The 20,732-nt window shown below is 32.8% G+C and overlaps 1 protein-coding gene across 1 annotated transcript in view; it reads left to right on the forward strand.

Moving 5' to 3' along the window:
• Positions 1–20,498, forward strand: part of gfod1 (glucose-fructose oxidoreductase domain containing 1) — a 32,162-nt gene extending 11,664 nt beyond the window's left edge. Inside the window, exon 2 of the mRNA XM_077219237.1 lies at positions 17,937–20,498. Within this exon, the coding sequence (XP_077075352.1) occupies positions 17,937–18,859 (923 nt within the window). The 3' untranslated portion in view covers positions 18,860–20,498. The remainder of the gene's footprint in view (positions 1–17,936) is intronic.
• Positions 20,499–20,732: the final 234 nt, after the last annotated feature.

Consider the following 20,732-nt stretch of genomic DNA (forward strand, 5'->3'; position numbering starts at 1 on the left):
CCCATTCCATATTTATATATTTCTACATTTACCCATTCCATATTTATATATTTCTACATTTACCAATTCCATATTTATATATTTCTACATTTACCCATTCCATATTTATATATTTCTACATTTACCCAGTCCATATTTATATATTTCTACATTTACCCAGTCCATATTTATATATTTCTACATTTACCCAGTCCATATTTATTTATATATTTCTACATTTACCCAGTCCATATTTATATATTTCTACATTTACCCATTCCATATTTATATATTTCTACATTTACCCATTCCATATTTATATATTTCTACATTTACCCATTCCATATTTATATATTTCTACATTTACCAATTCCATATTTATATATTTCTACATTTACCCATTCCATATTTATATATTTCTACATTTACCCAGTCCATATTTATATATTTCTACATTTACCCAGTCCATATTTATATATTTCTACATTTACCCAGTCCATATTTATTTATATATTTCTACATTTACCCAGTCCATATTTATATATTTCTACATTTACCCAGTCCATATTTATATATTTCTACATTTACCCATTCCATATTTATATATTTCTACATTTACCCATTCCATATTTATATATTTCTACATTTACCCAGTCCATATTTATATATTTCTACATTTACCCATTCCATATTTATATATTTCTACATTTACCCATTCCATATTTATATATTTCTACATTTACCCATTCCATATTTATATATTTCTACATTTACCCATTCCATATTTATATATTTCTACATTTACCCAGTCAATATTTATATATTTCTACATTTACCCATTCCATATTTATATATTTCTACATTTACCCATTCCATATTTATATATTTCTACATTTACCCATTCCATATTTATATATTTCTACATTTACCAATTCCATATTTATATATTTCTACATTTACCCATTCCATATTTATATATTTCTACATTTACTCAGTCCATATTTATATATTTCTACATTTACCCAGTCCATATTTATTTATATATTTCTACATTTACCCATTCCATATTTATATATTTCTACATTTACCCATTCCATATTTATATATTTCTACATTTACCCATTCCATATTTATATATTTCTACATTTACCCAGTCCATATTTATATATTTCTACATTTACCCATTCCATATTTATATATTTCTACATTTACCCATTCCATATTTATATATTTCTACATTTACCCATTCCATATTTATATATTTCTACATTTACCAATTCCATATTTATATATTTCTACATTTACCCATTCCATATTTATATATTTCTACATTTACCCAGTCCATATTTATATATTTCTACATTTACCCAGTCCATATTTATATATTTCTACATTTACCCAGTCCATATTTATTTATATATTTCTACATTTACCCAGTCCATATTTATATATTTCTACATTTACCCAGTCCATATTTATATATTTCTACATTTACCCATTCCATATTTATATATTTCTACATTTACCCATTCCATATTTATATATTTCTACATTTACCCAGTCCATATTTATATATTTCTACATTTACCCATTCCATATTTATATATTTCTACATTTACCCATTCCATATTTATATATTTCTACATTTACCCATTCCATATTTATATATTTCTACATTTACCCAGTCCATATTTATATATTTCTACATTTACCCAGTCCATATTTATATATTTCTACATTTACCCATTCCATATTTATATATTTCTACATTTACCCATTCCATATTTATATATTTCTACATTTACCCATTCCATATTTATATATTTCTACATTTACCCATTCCATATTTATATATTTCTACATTTACCCAGTCCATATTTATTTATATATTTCTACATTTACCCATTCCATATTTATATATTTCTACATTTACCCAGTGCATATTTATTTATATATTTCTACATTTACCCATTCCATATTTATATATTTCTACATTTACCCATTCCATATTTATATATTTCTACATTTACCCATTCCATATTTATATATTTCTACATTTACCCAGTCAATATTTATATATTTCTACATTTACCCATTCCATATTTATATATTTCTACATTTACCCATTCCATATTTATATATTTCTACATTTACCCAGTCCATATTTATATATTTCTACATTTACTCAGTCCATATTTATATATTTCTACATTTACTCAGTCCATGTTTATATATTTCTACATTTACCCATTCCATATTTATATATTTCCACATTTACCCATTCCATATTTATATATTTCTACATTTACCCATTCCATATTTATATATTTCTACATTTACCCATTCCATATTTATTTATATATTTCTACATTTACCCATTCCATATTTATATATTTCTACATTTACCCATTCCATATTTATATATTTCTACATTTACCCATTCCATATTTATTTATATATTTCTACATTTACCCATTCCATATTTATATATTTCTACATTTACCCATTCCATATTTATATATTTATACATTTACCCATTCCATATTTATATATTTCTACATTTACCCAGTCCATATTTATATATTTCTACATTTACCCATTCCATATTTATATATTTCTACATTTACCCATTCCATATTTATATATTTCTACATTTACCCATTCCATATTTATATATTTCTACATTTACCAATTCCATATTTATATATTTCTACATTTACCCATTCCATATTTATATATTTCTACATTTACCCAGTCCATATTTATATATTTCTACATTTACCCAGTCCATATTTATATATTTCTACATTTACCCAGTCCATATTTATTTATATATTTCTACATTTACCCAGTCCATATTTATATATTTCTACATTTACCCATTCCATATTTATATATTTCTACATTTACCCATTCCATATTTATATATTTCTACATTTACCCATTCCATATTTATATATTTCTACATTTACCAATTCCATATTTATATATTTCTACATTTACCCATTCCATATTTATATATTTCTACATTTACCCAGTCCATATTTATATATTTCTACATTTACCCAGTCCATATTTATATATTTCTACATTTACCCAGTCCATATTTATTTATATATTTCTACATTTACCCAGTCCATATTTATATATTTCTACATTTACCCAGTCCATATTTATATATTTCTACATTTACCCATTCCATATTTATATATTTCTACATTTACCCATTCCATATTTATATATTTCTACATTTACCCAGTCCATATTTATATATTTCTACATTTACCCATTCCATATTTATATATTTCTACATTTACCCATTCCATATTTATATATTTCTACATTTACCCATTCCATATTTATATATTTCTACATTTACCCATTCCATATTTATATATTTCTACATTTACCCAGTCAATATTTATATATTTCTACATTTACCCATTCCATATTTATATATTTCTACATTTACCCATTCCATATTTATATATTTCTACATTTACCCATTCCATATTTATATATTTCTACATTTACCAATTCCATATTTATATATTTCTACATTTACCCATTCCATATTTATATATTTCTACATTTACTCAGTCCATATTTATATATTTCTACATTTACCCAGTCCATATTTATTTATATATTTCTACATTTACCCATTCCATATTTATATATTTCTACATTTACCCATTCCATATTTATATATTTCTACATTTACCCATTCCATATTTATATATTTCTACATTTACCCAGTCCATATTTATATATTTCTACATTTACCCATTCCATATTTATATATTTCTACATTTACCCATTCCATATTTATATATTTCTACATTTACCCATTCCATATTTATATATTTCTACATTTACCAATTCCATATTTATATATTTCTACATTTACCCATTCCATATTTATATATTTCTACATTTACCCAGTCCATATTTATATATTTCTACATTTACCCAGTCCATATTTATATATTTCTACATTTACCCAGTCCATATTTATTTATATATTTCTACATTTACCCAGTCCATATTTATATATTTCTACATTTACCCAGTCCATATTTATATATTTCTACATTTACCCATTCCATATTTATATATTTCTACATTTACCCATTCCATATTTATATATTTCTACATTTACCCAGTCCATATTTATATATTTCTACATTTACCCATTCCATATTTATATATTTCTACATTTACCCATTCCATATTTATATATTTCTACATTTACCCATTCCATATTTATATATTTCTACATTTACCCAGTCCATATTTATATATTTCTACATTTACCCAGTCCATATTTATATATTTCTACATTTACCCATTCCATATTTATATATTTCTACATTTACCCATTCCATATTTATATATTTCTACATTTACCCATTCCATATTTATATATTTCTACATTTACCCATTCCATATTTATATATTTCTACATTTACCCAGTCCATATTTATTTATATATTTCTACATTTACCCATTCCATATTTATATATTTCTACATTTACCCAGTGCATATTTATTTATATATTTCTACATTTACCCATTCCATATTTATATATTTCTACATTTACCCATTCCATATTTATATATTTCTACATTTACCCATTCCATATTTATATATTTCTACATTTACCCAGTCAATATTTATATATTTCTACATTTACCCATTCCATATTTATATATTTCTACATTTACCCATTCCATATTTATATATTTCTACATTTACCCAGTCCATATTTATATATTTCTACATTTACTCAGTCCATATTTATATATTTCTACATTTACTCAGTCCATGTTTATATATTTCTACATTTACCCATTCCATATTTATATATTTCCACATTTACCCATTCCATATTTATATATTTCTACATTTACCCATTCACTATTTATATATTTCTACATTTACTCATTCCATATTTATATATTTCTACATTTACCCAGTCAATATTTATATATTTCTACATTTACCCATTCCATATTTATATATTTCTACATTTACTCAGTCCATATTTATATATTTCTACATTTACTCAGTCCATGTTTATATATTTCTACATTTACCCATTCCATATTTATATATTTCCACATTTACCCATTCCATATTTATATATTTTTCTACATTTACCCATTCACTATTTATATATTTCTACATTTACCCATTCCATATTTATATATTTCTACATTTACCCAGTCAATATTTATATATTTCTACATTTACCCATTCCATATTTATATATTTCTACATTTACTCAGTCCATATTTATATATTTCTACATTTACTCAGTCCATGTTTATATATTTCTACATTTACCCATTCCATATTTATATATTTCTACATTTACCCATTCCATATTTATATATTTCTACATTTACCCATTCCATATTTATATATTTCTACATTTACCCATTCCATATTTATATATTTCTACATTTACCCAGTCCATATTTATTTATATATTTCTACATTTACCCATTCCATATTTATAAATTTCTACATTTACCCATTCCATATTTATACATTTCTACATTTACCCATTCCATATTTATATATTTCTACATTTACTCATTCCATATTTATATATTTCTACATTTACCCATTCCATATTCATATATTTCTACATTTACCCATTCCATATTTATATATTTCTACATTTACCCATTCCATATTTATATATTTCTACATTTACCCAGTCCATATTTATTTATATATTTCTACATTTACCCATTCCATATTTATATATTTCTACATTTACCCAGTCCATATTTATATATTTCTACATTTACCCAGTCCATATTTATATATTTCTACATTTACCCAGTCCATATTTATATATTTCTACATTTACCCATTCCATATTTATATATTTCTACATTTACCCAGTCCATATTTATATATTTCTACATTTACCCAGTCCATATTTATATATTTCTACATTTACTCATTCCATATTTATATATTTCTACATTTACCCATTCCATATTTATATATTTCTACATTTACCCATTCCATATTTATATATTTCTACATTTACCCATTCCATATTTATATATTTCTACATTTACCCATTCCATATTTATATATTTCTACATTTACCCAGTCCATATTTATTTATATATTTCTACATTTACCCATTCCATATTTATATATTTCTACATTTACTCATTCCATATTTATATATTTCCACATTTATTTATGTCAACTGTATGTTTGTCTAATTGTAGCACCTTATGACCAAAGCAAATGTGTAAAACACTACTTGGCAATAACATTAATTCTGATTCTGATTCTGATTTACATATTCCACGTTTTATTTAGCATAATCTCAAAATTAAATACTGATTCATGTTGAATTGCAATTTAGTGTAAAAGTGTGTATGTTTGCCAGTACACAATATACATACTGCACACAGCAAAACTAGTATGAGTCGTGTGCAGTTCTAAATAAAGTCTGAATGAAATGTCACATTTGTCAAAACTTTCCAGACATGTCTAAAATATACTGTCTGGTTTTGCACCAAATATAGTACGGTTGATTTAAGCAAAAGCGCTCAGTCACTCCTGAGAGTCTCAGTGATGAAGGTTTGACTCCTCCTGACGGATTCAGTGTGTGTCAGCAGAAGTGTGATGCTGGAGAGAGAAAGAAAACAAAGAGAACTGAACAGAAATTGACCTGTCAATCAAATGACAACACACTCAGGCCTTCTGTGACCTTTGACCTCCGCATGCTCTGATAAAGTGTCACTTCAGCCGGTCTATGCAAACATCTGGCTTTGCATGCGAGGAAACCGCCGTGATAGTCAAATACTCTTCTGACAGATAAACTCTGTAACACAGCGCGTCTTTGAAGAACCAGCTAAACTAGAAACACTTCAGCAATGAGAGAGACATTCAAAGCATTCTGGGAATGTTTAAAGGGACAGTTCTCCTAAAAATTTAATTGAAAATAGCATTATTGTTTAATCACTTCCTTCAGTATTTTGAAGGCTGTTTTCATGCAGTTCACAGGGATTGAAGCTTTCAAGATAAAGTCCATAAGACTCATGCATATTCCAATTCCTCCAAAGTCATATGATAGATTGTGAGGAGCGGAGTCAAATTTAGCTTGTTATTCTCTAAAAAGCTTAAGATCAACCCAATCTCTCCTGTGCATGTTCATAAGAGTGAATCATTTAGTGAATCAATTAATCATTCTTGTGAGTCAAATCCTGTCCTGGTTATTCTGGTTCACAAAACCAGTAGGAATGTCCCTGTTCATATAGAAAAAAAATACATGGAAAATAAAGAGCATCCGTTTATTATGATTGTAAACAAGCATTTCTCACACACACACACACACACACACACACACACACACACACACACACACACACGCACACACACACACACACACACAGAATAATGTATTAAATGAGACACAGAAAGAACTGTTCGTTAGACTGACTGGATGTTTTTGGATTTAGAGTTGCATGTCTCTTTAAATTTGCAAGTGTTGTGGGTGGTTGCCATGGCAATGCTAGGTGGTTGCTAGGGTGTACTGTGTGTTCAGGCTGTTTAGTGAAAATGATGTTTCCATAGTACTGTCGATAAGTCTGTGGGATTTTTCGCTGTGCAACTGATAAAAACCTTCTGAAAGTCTGAAGTCTCTACAAATGTTTGTCATGGTTACGTTAGCAATAAAGCCTGTCAGCATTAGCATGTCAGCAGTGAATATATAAACCAGATAGCACAGACTCTTAACTTTTTGCTTAAAAACTATTACAGATGTTGGACACTGGAACGCTGGAGCTGTAATTATTGTTGTCGCTTTATTAGTTTTAGTTTTGATGAGTAAAATAAATATTGTAATGATTGTTTTCCATGAATGTGCATGTGGTGACGTTTCTGATAATCCAGATATTCATAACTCTTCCAGTCCTTCAGTCTGCTGTCATCATCATATCAGGAACAGTGAGATTATATCAGAGAGTCATGATCCGACCGGACCGTCTTTACCATTCAACATCACATTACTATTGACCATATTTACATTCCTGCTCTCATTTCAACCAAATAATATATATATATTTATATAACAATATATTTATTTTTACATAAATTGTTTATTTGTATATGCAATACATTTTATTGTATTACATTTTATTTATTAATATGAATTATATTACAATTTATGTATTTATTACTTTTATATTTATTTGCAATACTTTTTATTTATTTATTTATTTGGATTCATTCATCTCTAATTATTATGAATTATATATCTATACGTGTATTTTATTTATTTATTAATATATATATATATATATATTTATAAATTATTCCCATATATATATATATATATATATATATATATATATATATATATATATATATATATATACATACATATATATATGTATATATATATATATATATATATATATATATATATTTAAAATGTATAAAAAATACATATATACATTTATAATTATACATATACATTATACATATATATATATCATTTATGATAGAACTTCATAGTAAATAAAAAATATAAATATACACATTATATATATATATAGGTAGAAAATCTGTAGAAATCTGTCAGATCATGATGTAGATCTTTCAGTGGGATTGAACAGAAAGGTCAGAGGTCACGGTCCTGAAAGACTCTCTGCCTTCCCGCTTTATTAACATGAGGCGTTTGGCTCAGAAAATCACAATGGCGAGGAATTGACCGAGACACAATAGAGTGAGGCATTACATCATGACAAGAGATGAGCGAGTCAAATAACCGTCCGCTGGGACACACAGATCCACACACACACACACACACACACACACACACACACTCAACACGTGCCTGACAGCTTCATTCTGCTGGACGTCCTGTAACTGTTTTGACTGATTCATTAGAGACGGACGGATAATTGTGCTGTGCATTTGCATGAAAAAGAAATACAAGGATGTTTATAATAATGCATTAGTGTGTCAGTGAGTTATGAATGCAGTCTGCACGAGGCTGATGTTGTGTTGCAGTAAGCATGTCGTTTTCCTGCACTTTGCGTGTGTTTAATGCGATGAAGGCTGTGTGTACTGTCCCGTAGAGACACACAGGAACGCTCGATTTGTTCATAGTTTGCAATTGTGTGCGGCTGACTGGAGTGTTCACTTGGAAAAGACACTTTCATACTCATGAGACTACATATAGATGCATAGATATACTGTACAAGTTTGGATTTAGGATTTTAAAATCAGCGAATCATCATTAGAATGATTTCTGAAGGATCATGTGACAGGAGGAATGATGCTGAAAATTCAGCTTTGATCACAGGAATAAATTATATTTTAAAAGATAATCGAATAGAAAACTTTGGGAGCTTGTTTCTGAGACAGAATAAAACATTTTAAAAGATCATGTAAAAAAAAAAAAAAAAATGCGGCTTTTTATCTCGCAATTCAAGTTATAAAGTCCAATTCTAAGGAAAAAAAGACATTAAAAAAATAAAAAAGGTAATTTCACATTTTTATTCTGACAATTTCAACATTATATCTCCCAATTGCGTGTTATTAAGTCATATTTGCGCAATTCTGAGAAAAAAATTTCGGAATTGTGAGAATAAAAATGTGCAATTACCTTTTTTATTTGTTATTCTGTGGCGGAAACAAGCTTCCATAGAAAACAGCTATTCTAAATTGTAATAAAATGTCACAATTTGACTGTTTTTACTGTATTATTTATCAAGTAAATGCAGCATTGGTGAGCAGAAGAGACTTTAAAAAACATTTTAAAATCCTAATTATTCCAAACCATTGACCAGATAATTTTGTGTTAACAGCTATTCTGTCCCGGCAACAAAAAACCTGTCGTCATCTTTGCAAACTGGGGACAAACACACGTCCCTCTCCTCTTAACATGAACATTACACATCATGACTGTCCCAAGAAACGGTTTCGTAAAGGAGTGTTGTTCTGGTGAGCGTCTGTACGGCTGGTTTCTTATAAGACTCTGAATCCACAGAACACACACACACACACACACACTCATCCATCACAGTGCTTTCACATGCTAATGGTGATGAAGTCAGCAGAAACGGTTGTTTATCAGCGTGTGTTTGTGCACATCTATTCTCCCTAACGGCTGGAATGTCTTCACCGTCTTGTTTTCTGCTCAGTATTTATGGAGACTCAATGGCACACAGTGAGAAACACTTCTACAACACAGACTTTAGTCCTGGACTATTACATTTATTAAATATTACTGGTGTTTACGAGCTTTTTAAGCTTGATTCGTGGGTGAATATAAAGCTCGGATGGAAGTATGGAGAGCATGTTCACAATAATAGAATCTGGATCTGATGAAGGATATTCCTTACATGCAAAGCAAACTCTTTGGATAAAAGCATCTGTCAAGTGCATTTATGGAAATGGGAATGTGTTTCTGCAGAATAAAGCTGTCCGTCTGCCATTCAGAACTTAATTGAGGTTGCAATTTGAGAAGTAAAATTTAAATCAACAGAAAATTCAAACGAAATTAAATACATGCACTTTTTAACTGAGCAAAGTTTGATAAGATAAACTTCAGATGTTGACTTGAATGTTATTTGTTTTAGCTCTATTTGGATTGTAAAGCAAGAATAACCCGTTTTGTTTCCCGGTTGTCACTTCCTGAGCTACTCGGTAAAAACACATGTGTCTAAATAGTTGTAAATAGAGATTATTGGAGTTCTTTTTACAAGAAAATACTATTTCAGATTTTCTACTTCAAAAATTCACATTTATTGCACTGTGTTACTTGCCGTTTCTTTGTAATTATTTGTGACAATTTTTGTGTGAATGTTGTTTTCTAAACAGACATTATTCAGACATGACACACACTGTGACAGTGTGTGTAATATACCGTTACCGTTCATATGAAGCGATGTTTGCTGAGGGAGGATATCTGAGATGTAGGATTAGGATATGCCTGGATTTGTATTGATCAGGATCATGTTGACTATAAAAACACAGCAGAACACAAACACATATTCTTGCATCTGTTTGTTAATACTCAAGATTCTCTCTTTGCTATATACAATGTTTCTCTGTGTGTGTGTGTGCATGTGTGTGTGTGTGTGTGTGTGTGTGTGTGTGTGTGTGTGTGTGTGCTGGCCTAGTCTCTCACAGGATTTGTAATTCGATCTCTGAAATGGCCTCTATCTCTCCGTCAGAGTCTCTCTCTCCGGCTGTCGTGATTTGATGCTCTTACAGTCAGTGTGTGTGTGTGTGTGTGTGTGTGTGTGTGTTCTCAGTCTCACATACATGTATTACATGTATCATTGTATCGTTCTTTCTAACGTTTTATCCTTCTATATCTATCGTTTTATCGTTATATCAATCTATCTATCTATCGTTCTATAAAAAAAATATATATATATATATTTTTTTTTGCCTTGGGTATATAATATTCATGATATATTCATGGTGATTTTGATGTTGATATAATATTTGTGTTGATGTTTGATGTTGATATAATATACAACATTGTGAGTGTTCATAGGGTGTTTTGATAGTGTTCAGATTTAAACTTCCGTTGGAATTACAAAAATGTATATTTTTGTTTTAAATTTACAAATACATCTTTAATAGGCTTACTTTAGTTACATTTGAAAGTAATAAAAAACATGAATTATCAGTGGATGTAAGATTTAGTGATAACTGGCTGGAATGACGAGGTGTGTGTGTGTGTGTGTGTGTGTGTGTGTGTGTGTGTGTGTGTGTGTGTGTGTGTGTGTGTGTGTGTGTGTGTGTGTGTGTGTGTGTGTGTGCGCGCGCGCTCATGGACCGAGACTGTGTTTGAATATTGTGTGATGGAGTGTGGAGCCGCTCTGTGATTAATGTGATTGTGAGGTCAGTCAGATCTCTGCCGTAAAGATGCAGCTGAATCCTATCACACACACACACACACACACACACACACACACACACACACACACACACACACACACACACACACACACACACACACACACACACACACACGTATTATCTCTCCATTCATCACTTCAGACGGAGTGGAAATGTGAGATCAGTCTGTTGGAGGAATCTATTTCCAGCACACATCACAGGACCTGTTAGACTCGCTTCATTCTCTGGGTTTGGATGTTTTTTTTTAACCCTGAGGTAATGGGTCAGGTGTGTGTGTGTGTGTGTGTGTTTGGGCTAGTAAAACAGTTGATATGGCAGGTAAACTGGGACAGCAGAAAAGCTCTTTATTGTTGAAACCTGAATAAATACGGTGTGCAGAAAAAATCTGAAACAGTAAACCTGGAAAATATGAATCCTTTGACGAAGACATTCATAACCAATTGTACCTTCATATTTTGTCATATTTTGCAGCGAAAGAGAATAGAAATGATGGTAGCCAAAAAGAAAGTGAGTTATTGCGCTTTGATGAAAAAATTCTGAAAACAGAGATTTGTTTTTCTTGAAACGATGAGCGCTGATGAATTATTCACAGCATTTAAGACAGTAAACAGGGTCATGTGACTTCGTGTTGAACTAATGTTTGTGTGTGTACAGATGAAAATAAATGCTAAATCTTCTCAGCTGTTAACTGTCAGACATCAGATCCTCTCTCTGTTCCTCTTCTGAGTTTCAGCATCAGTTGTTCTGTAATCTCTCTAACGCACAGATTAATCTCAGTGTTTCTGAACTCGACTGTGAGGCTGAACCTCAGCAAAGCTTCAAAAGTTTCAAACTCATATAAACATATAGCCGAGATCTGGGGAAAATCTGTTGCCTTTCCATTTATTTTGGTAGTTATTCAGAAATGATTAGTCTGTACACTAATAAAGCACAACCACTAACTAGGATATTGAAAATAATGCAGCCAGATATTCAAACTAACCAAATATGATCTAATGCTAATATTATCTATAGTGTTAATAATTATTAGAGATTGTATTCAGTATTCAGTCAACTATGGATCTTGGTCAAGGTTGATGCCATATTCAATGTGACAAATACATTAAACTGTTTTAGAGTCACGTCTGAATTTCCGATATTTGTCGAGGTTTTTTATTGACTGCAATGCAAATAAATAACATCTAAGTATGTTTTTAATTAGTCTTTTTATGACTTGTTTTCCAGTTAAATCCTTAAAACAAGAGTTGTGCTTGAGTAGGAATGCTTTTCCTACTTAGTATTTTTGTCTTGTTTCCAGTCCAAGTTAGACGTGTAACGGTTCACAAAATTCACGGTTCGGTTCAATATGATACAGCAAAAAGAAAGTTTTCCTACATCTTGAATCTTTTAGTTTTATGAATGGGGGTAATCTTTGAAGGATGAACAAATAATGTTTTGGTCACATTAAAAATAACATTTAAATATGATAATATTGTATGATGTACTGGTTTCCACGTCAGCGCTGTTTGATCCGTTAATAACGGAGAAATTGTAATGCTTCTCACTAGATCTCGCAGCGATGTCATTACTTAAAGGTCCCATATTCTACAACTTTCTGAAGTTTTATTTTAGGTTTTGATGTCCTTAAGAATATATATTTGCGGTATAAGTACCAAAAACCATGTCAATATATTTTACAGCTCTTTTCTCAGAAGCTCTGCCAAGAACAGCTCGATTTTGGCCTGTCTACTTAATATTCATGAGCCTCTCTTCTGATTGGCCTGTTGTTTTCTGAGTGACCCACCATTGGTGCCTGAGTAGTTCTGACATCACAAATATACAGAAGTCACAACGGCTCGTGAAAAGGCACCGCTACTTTATGCAGGCTGTGTGCATTTGACTGTCGATCGACTGATTTGAAACTTATATGGTAGTTTCATAGAGCCTAGACCTCTGATATCATAAAGCCAGGAAATTTCAGTTTTGACAATATTGGACCTTTAAATGGCGAATTCAAATGCTTTGTTTACTGGATCTCGTAGCGCTGTGTAGTGACAGTGTCGCTTGATCAAGATCGGCTCGCGCTGCACTGACATTGATGGTCCAAACTGATAAACGGTCCGTGAAGCACAAAATAATGATTAGCGCAGTTTCGTCCCGCTTTCGTTACGTTTGACATTTGATGTTGCGCAACGTTACGGTGGTTACGCCAGCGCGGATTTTGGCCGGCAGGAAAAATGTTCCAACGAATCGTTCGTTTTGTAATGCGCACCGAACCGAAAGCCTCGCACCGAACGGTTTAATACGAATACATGTATCGTTACACCCCTAGTCCAAATATATACAAATTGAGAATCAAGAAGCATTTACTAGATAATAAAATGACATAATACATTTTATCTTGTTTTCTTATTAAAAAATAAATAATCCAAATTAAGTGAGTTTTTGCTTAAAACAAGCTAAATTATCTTAATTCAAATGGAAAACAAGCGTTGATTCTCAGTTAATTGTACTATCTTATTTTAAGGATTGTTAGATATTTTAACTTCAAAACAAGACATTTTATTAATTAAGAATAGAATGTTTTTCACATTTATCCTTCATTTGTTTTCATTTATGTCCAATTAAATTGGCATCAAAGGTCCATTAAATGACACACACACACACACACACACACACACACACACACACACACGGGTAGGCCTACAAGCATTTTTACACAAAAATTCAGCTATTATTCTATTAAAAACCTTTCACACACTACAGTAATAAAGTGAAACAGCGCTGTAGAAGTGTTTGCATGTTCTGATGGAGAAGCAGACGAGTGTGTGTGTGTGTGTGTGTGTGTGTGTGTGTGTGTGTGTGTGTGTGTGTGTGTGTGTGTGTGTGTGATGGGTAGGTTTAAGGATGGGGCAGTGTGTGTGTGTGTGTGTGTGTGTGTGTGTGTGTGTGTGTGTGTGTGTGTGTGTGTGTGTGTGTGTGTGTGTGTGTGTGTGTGTGTGATGGGTAGGTTTAAGGATGGGGCAGTGTGTGTGTGTGTGTGTGTGTGTGTGTGTGTGTGTGTGTGTGTGTGTGTGTGTGTGTGTGTGTGTGTGTGTGTGTGTGTGTGTGTGTGTGTGTGTGTGTGTGTGTGTGTGTGTGTGTCAGTCTCTCTATAATTCATGACTGGAGAATCAAACACAATCTCACAGAAATATTCCTCCTTCACAATCCATAAACGAGACCGTGATCAGTTTTAGATTTTTGAAGCTTTTCAACACATTTTTAGATTAAGATATTATAAAACTGTGTATGTTTTTGTTTTGGCATCTTTTCTTCTGTCTCGTGTGAGTTTCAGATGGTTTGTGTCAGCGAGTTGCAGAACTGTTATATTATCACACAGATAAATGCAACGATAAGACATGGAAATATTACAGACATCAACATCATGATTTTCTATAAATGCTGCTTTGAAACGATGTGTATTGTGAACAGCGCCATAATAACTGAATTTGTCTTAATTTGACTTGTCAATGGGAACTAGATGTTTGGGTGTTTTGAGTGGTTGCCAGGGCGATGCTATGTGGTTGCTAGGGTACTCTGGTTGGTTGCTGGGTTTCTAAGCTTGAAGATGCATAATTGTGGACTGAGAGGATAATGACCCAAGATGGAGTGTGTGTGTGTGTGTGTGTGTGTGCAGGTACTATGTGGATTAATGCTGGTTTGATCCCTAGAGAGGAAGGAATTGCAAAGCCTTAGTGTCCTTGCACTAGCTCTCTCTCTCTCTCTCTCTCTCTCTCTCTCTCTCTCTCTCTCTCTCTCTCTCTCTCTCTCTCACTTCTCTCTCTCTCTCTCTCTCACTCACTCACTCTCTCTCTCTCACACACACACACACACACACACACACACACACACACACACGAACTCAGTCAGGTTGGAGGGGTTAAAAAATAAGGATTGATGACATCATCTGAAAAGGAAAGTCGTTTCGAAGCAGAGCAAGCTATTTTACGGAAGGTCATGAAGACACTTTTATTCTGTGGAATAACATACAGAGTCATTCACAATAAGACCAGGAGTGTGTTTGAGAGAGTAAAAAGACTCTGAACCATCATATATGTGTTTTCTCTTCTCACACACTGTATATCTATATATGGGTCAGCTGGATTAATGTCTCGGTCTCAGTAATGTGAGATTAGCCTGCTAGCGTATTGCTCAGTTCGGCTCTCTTCTGTTTCACTGGATGAGGAACGTCTCTGAGCGGGACACTGGATGCTCATGTATCTCAACTTTAGGAATATGCATTTTTATGAGTTAATCTTATATCATAGTCCGTCTGTAAACTTGATTCTGATGGACTAGGATGCATGAATGAAAACCTAAAACAAGAATGTGTTTTAATCTAACATTCTAAAACACATTTGCTTTTGAATTACTTCTGAATAGCCTTTTTTGTTGCACACTTCTGTTCAAAAGTTTGGGGTCAGTAAGCATTAAAATTTATCAAAAGTGGCATTTATAATGTTACAAAAGATTATATTTCAAATAAATGCTGTTCTTTTGAACTTTATATTCATCAAAAAATCCTTTATTAGAATGATTTCTGAAGGATCATGTGACACTGAAGACTGGAGTTATGATTCTGAAAATTCAGCAGGAATAAATTACACTTTACTATATATTCACATAGAAAATAGATATTATAAATAGATAAATTAAAAGAGAAAAAACACAATATTACTGCTATTTTTCATTTAAAAAAATGCAGCCTTGGTGACCAGAGGAGACTTTGTTTTTGTATTCATTTTTATAAAAAAATTTTCAACAAACTACCTTTTTGGACCTCACGCCGCCCCTTTAACTGCAGTTAATAAAAGTGGTGTTTATTTTATTGATATAATCGACTAACAGTGCGATTCAAATACACAAACCTCTCTGTAAGACATATTTCATTGTTTTCAAAAGAAGTCTGGCATCATATTGAAATGAATATTTAGGAGAGTTTTCCCTCTGCTGGTGTTCAGAGGAACTGACATTAAAGAAACCTGTAATTAGAGCTGTTTAATAACGTGATTGTTCCACACACATAAAAAATAATCTATCTTTATTTATACTGAATAACATTTAGGAACACTTTATTTCACAGTGTCCCTGTTACACATTTTACATGTAGTTACTATAGTAATAACAGTGAATTGTTCATATTCACATGCAACTAACCCTAAACCAAACCTTAACACTAATTATATAGTAAGTGCATGAAGTTAATTACTATTACTTAGAACTTAATTGCATAATTACACTGTAACACACATACCTGTTACTCTTTATTTTAAGGTGTCATTGTTACTGTGTAATTATATATTTAAGTAAGTAAAATTAAGCAACTACATACATACTATAGGGTTAAGGTTTGGTTGAGGGTTAGTTGCATGTAATTATGCACAATTATTACTACGGTAAGTACATGTAACATATGTAACAAGGACACTGTAAAATAAAGTGTTACCAAATAAAGTCTAACCATAATTGACTTTACAAGCGATTTCTGAGTGAAAATTGTTTCAAAGTTCACAAATAAAACAATAATCTTTTATCTCCGATATTATTTTACAGATGAGATCAGAAATTCCCTTATGTCTTTTTATGAAAATCTTCTCATTTGCCAGATGAGAAGTTTATCTATGTATCATCTTTATACTCTTTTAATTCCTTTTATCGCGGTTTTAATTTTCCTTGCTTTTATTTTGTGATTATTTGAATTCCTTTCTGTGTAAAGCACTTTGAATTACCATAGTGAATGAAATGTGCAATATAAATAAACTAATCTTATGTCTCTAATCTCTGTGGCAATTTGATGTATTAGCTGATTTTGTTTTAATATCATATTTACTCAGTAAATTTCACAAATAAAAACATACTCCAATAATATTTTATCTCCAATATTTTTTTACTGATGACATCAGCAAATCCCTATTATCTTTTTCTGTCTCTATGTTTATTTGATGTATTTTAGAGTTTGTTTTGAATATCATCCACACGTCTAACGTTCTCTCTCTCTCGTTTCTTCTTCCAGGTATCGGTAAAAATGTAATCTGTGATCGGACAGCGACTCCGCTGGACGCCTTCCGCATGATGTCAGCGGCCCAGTATTACCCGAAGCTGCTGAGCATCATGGGAAACGTGCTGCGGTTCCTCCCGGCATTCGTGCGCATGAAGGAGCTCCTGGAGGAGGGATACGCGGGAGAGCTCCTGGTGTGCGAGGCGCAGGTTCACTCCGGAAGCCTTCTCGGGAAGAAGTACAACTGGAGCTGTGATGACTTGATGGGGGGGGGAGGACTGCATTCGGTGGGCAGTTACATCATCGACTTGCTCACGTTTCTGACCGGCCAGCGCGCGGCGAAGGTGCACGGCTTCCTCAAAACCTTCGTCAAGCAGACCGACCACATCCGAGGAATCCGTCAGATCACCAGCGACGACTTCTGCACCTTCCAGATGGTCCTGGAAGGAGGCGCTTGCTGCACGGTTACGCTCAACTTCAACGTTCCCGGAGAGTTTCGGCAGGAGGTTGTGGTCGTGGGAACGGCTGGGAGGTTGAGGGTTTGCGGGACGGATCTGTATGGACAGAAGAACGATGGCGAATGTGGACAGGAGCTTCTTCTTAAGGACAAAACGCAGATAGAGAATGCATCCCTGCCCGATAAGGCTTTCCGGGACATCCCGTCTCCGTATCTCACCGGCACCATCTGCATGGTTCAGGCCGTACGCCAGGCGTTTGAGGAGCAGGACGACCGGCGCACTTGGGACGGTCGACCGCTCACGATGGCCGCGACCTTCGAGGACTGTTTGTACGCGCTGTGCGTCGTAGACACCATCAAGAAGTCGAATCAGTGTGGAGAGTGGCAGAACATCGAGGTGATGACGGAAGAGCCCGAGGTCAGTCCCGCGTATCTGATCAGTGAAGCCATGAGACGCAGCCGGATGTCACTGTACTGCTAATGCTAATGCGGATCATGCATGCTAGCAACTGGACATGGATTTGAGTCCCTAACATCATCGCTTGCTGGAGTCACGAGTTAAAGCGCTGTTCACTGCAACGGGAAATTCAGTGTGGCTGTTAATGCGAATGTTCAGACCAATGCAATGTTTTTTTGTTTTTTTTTGTGAACAATTGTTTTTATTGAGTAGTCAGTTCAATATTAGAAAAAATATACACACCCCACCAGGTAGACTCGTATAAGTAATATATACTGTGCTAAGGAATTGCAAGGCATTGCAGTGGAAAAGGTAAAAAATGTAAAACCTAATCAGTCGATAAATAGAAAATATACATAAAGACAAAATAAATTTTACATCAAAAAGAAGAATCAAAGGATTTAACAATGTCAAAAGTTGCACTCCAATTCTTTAAAGTCTTTTTGCCTTTCATCCACGAACAATAGAGAGGTTTGCATATTTCTTTTCCATTGCATGTGTTTTTAGCTCAGCATATCGAATTAATTCAAGATTTGAGATCATACCCAGACAGCAACATAGTGTCGGCCCACATCTGGCCCACATCCGGTACAAGTGGATTCCACACGTACCAGATCTGGGCCGACGATATGTTGCTGTCTGTGTACGCATGATCCTCAAATCTAAAAATGGCGAGTTAAAACCTGTTCACAGGGAGATGAATATTTTCTGCAAAGATTAGTTGCAATAAACATAGAGCGTACATTTTTATGTCAAAATTGTGAGATGTAAACTTAGAATTCCGAGAAACATTTTCCGAAACAAATTCCGAAAAAATTCAAAATTCTGAGATGTCAAAATTATGAAATTTGATTATATTTTCAATTGAACTGCAAAGTAAAAAAGTATTTCTTTTTTTCTAAAAGTGCCACCTACTGTCATTGAGTGAATCTGTTTTTATGCATTGGTCTGAACAGACTTATTGCATGTGAAAATCATTTGTGATGGTGTGACAGGCCTTAAGAGAGGCTGGATTCTGGGAATACTGGAAAACTTCACCTTGAGTTTGTGCAACTGGAGGAAACTTGTGTTCAAACATCGGCTTCTGGGACTTTTAGTGTCCAAGCGCTGGTCAAGTATGCAATAAAACCTGCTGTCAGAAAAACAAACAAGGCCAGGCGTTGCTGAAATGCCTTCGTTCCTGCGACGGAGACTGCAAAAAACAAACATGCACTTTTGCTTTACAGTCTGACTTCAGTTTGAAGGTACCATTTTTTTTAACATTGTTTATCCGTGTAAGTGCAACCCAGACACGATCATCTGGCATCTGTCAGCACGTGTTTGCATGCTAGCGTGAGTGTGTTCAATGTGCACATGGACTCAGTGACTGCAAACGCATGAAATCTCCAATGACCGACTGTAAACAACAGGATTCGCTGTGTGTTTCGAGCTAGATCTGGACAAAACACAAAGAATGTCAGATGTTTCAGACGTGTATATTTATAATCTCAATGTATGTGTGGTATCTTGATCATTATTGCTGTAAGACTGAAAGGTTTTGAATTGTAAAGCAGTTTTGATCAGATCTGAACAGGAGCGCGTCACATCCACCGTCAGTGGTTCTCAGCTGGTTTTGCTTTACGATCCAGATTTCACATTTTATGACCCGCAAAATAAACAAAAATCAATAAAGCACTGAAATAATGTTATAAACTATCAGTCAAAAGTTACTAAATTACTAAATTACGCTCTGCTTCTCACCAAGGCTGCATTTATTTGATCAAAAATACAGTAAAATCAAAAATATTGTGAAAAAAATGTTACAATTTAAAATAACCATATTCTACTTTAATATATAGTCAAAATGTAATTTATTCCTGTGATCAAAGCTGAGTTTTCAGCATCATTACTCCAGTCT

The sequence above is a fragment of the Siphateles boraxobius genome, unplaced genomic scaffold, assembly GCF_051911475.1.
Source record: "Siphateles boraxobius isolate OS27281-9 unplaced genomic scaffold, OSU_SipBor_1 12, whole genome shotgun sequence".
NCBI lineage: Eukaryota > Metazoa > Chordata > Actinopteri > Cypriniformes > Leuciscidae > Siphateles > Siphateles boraxobius.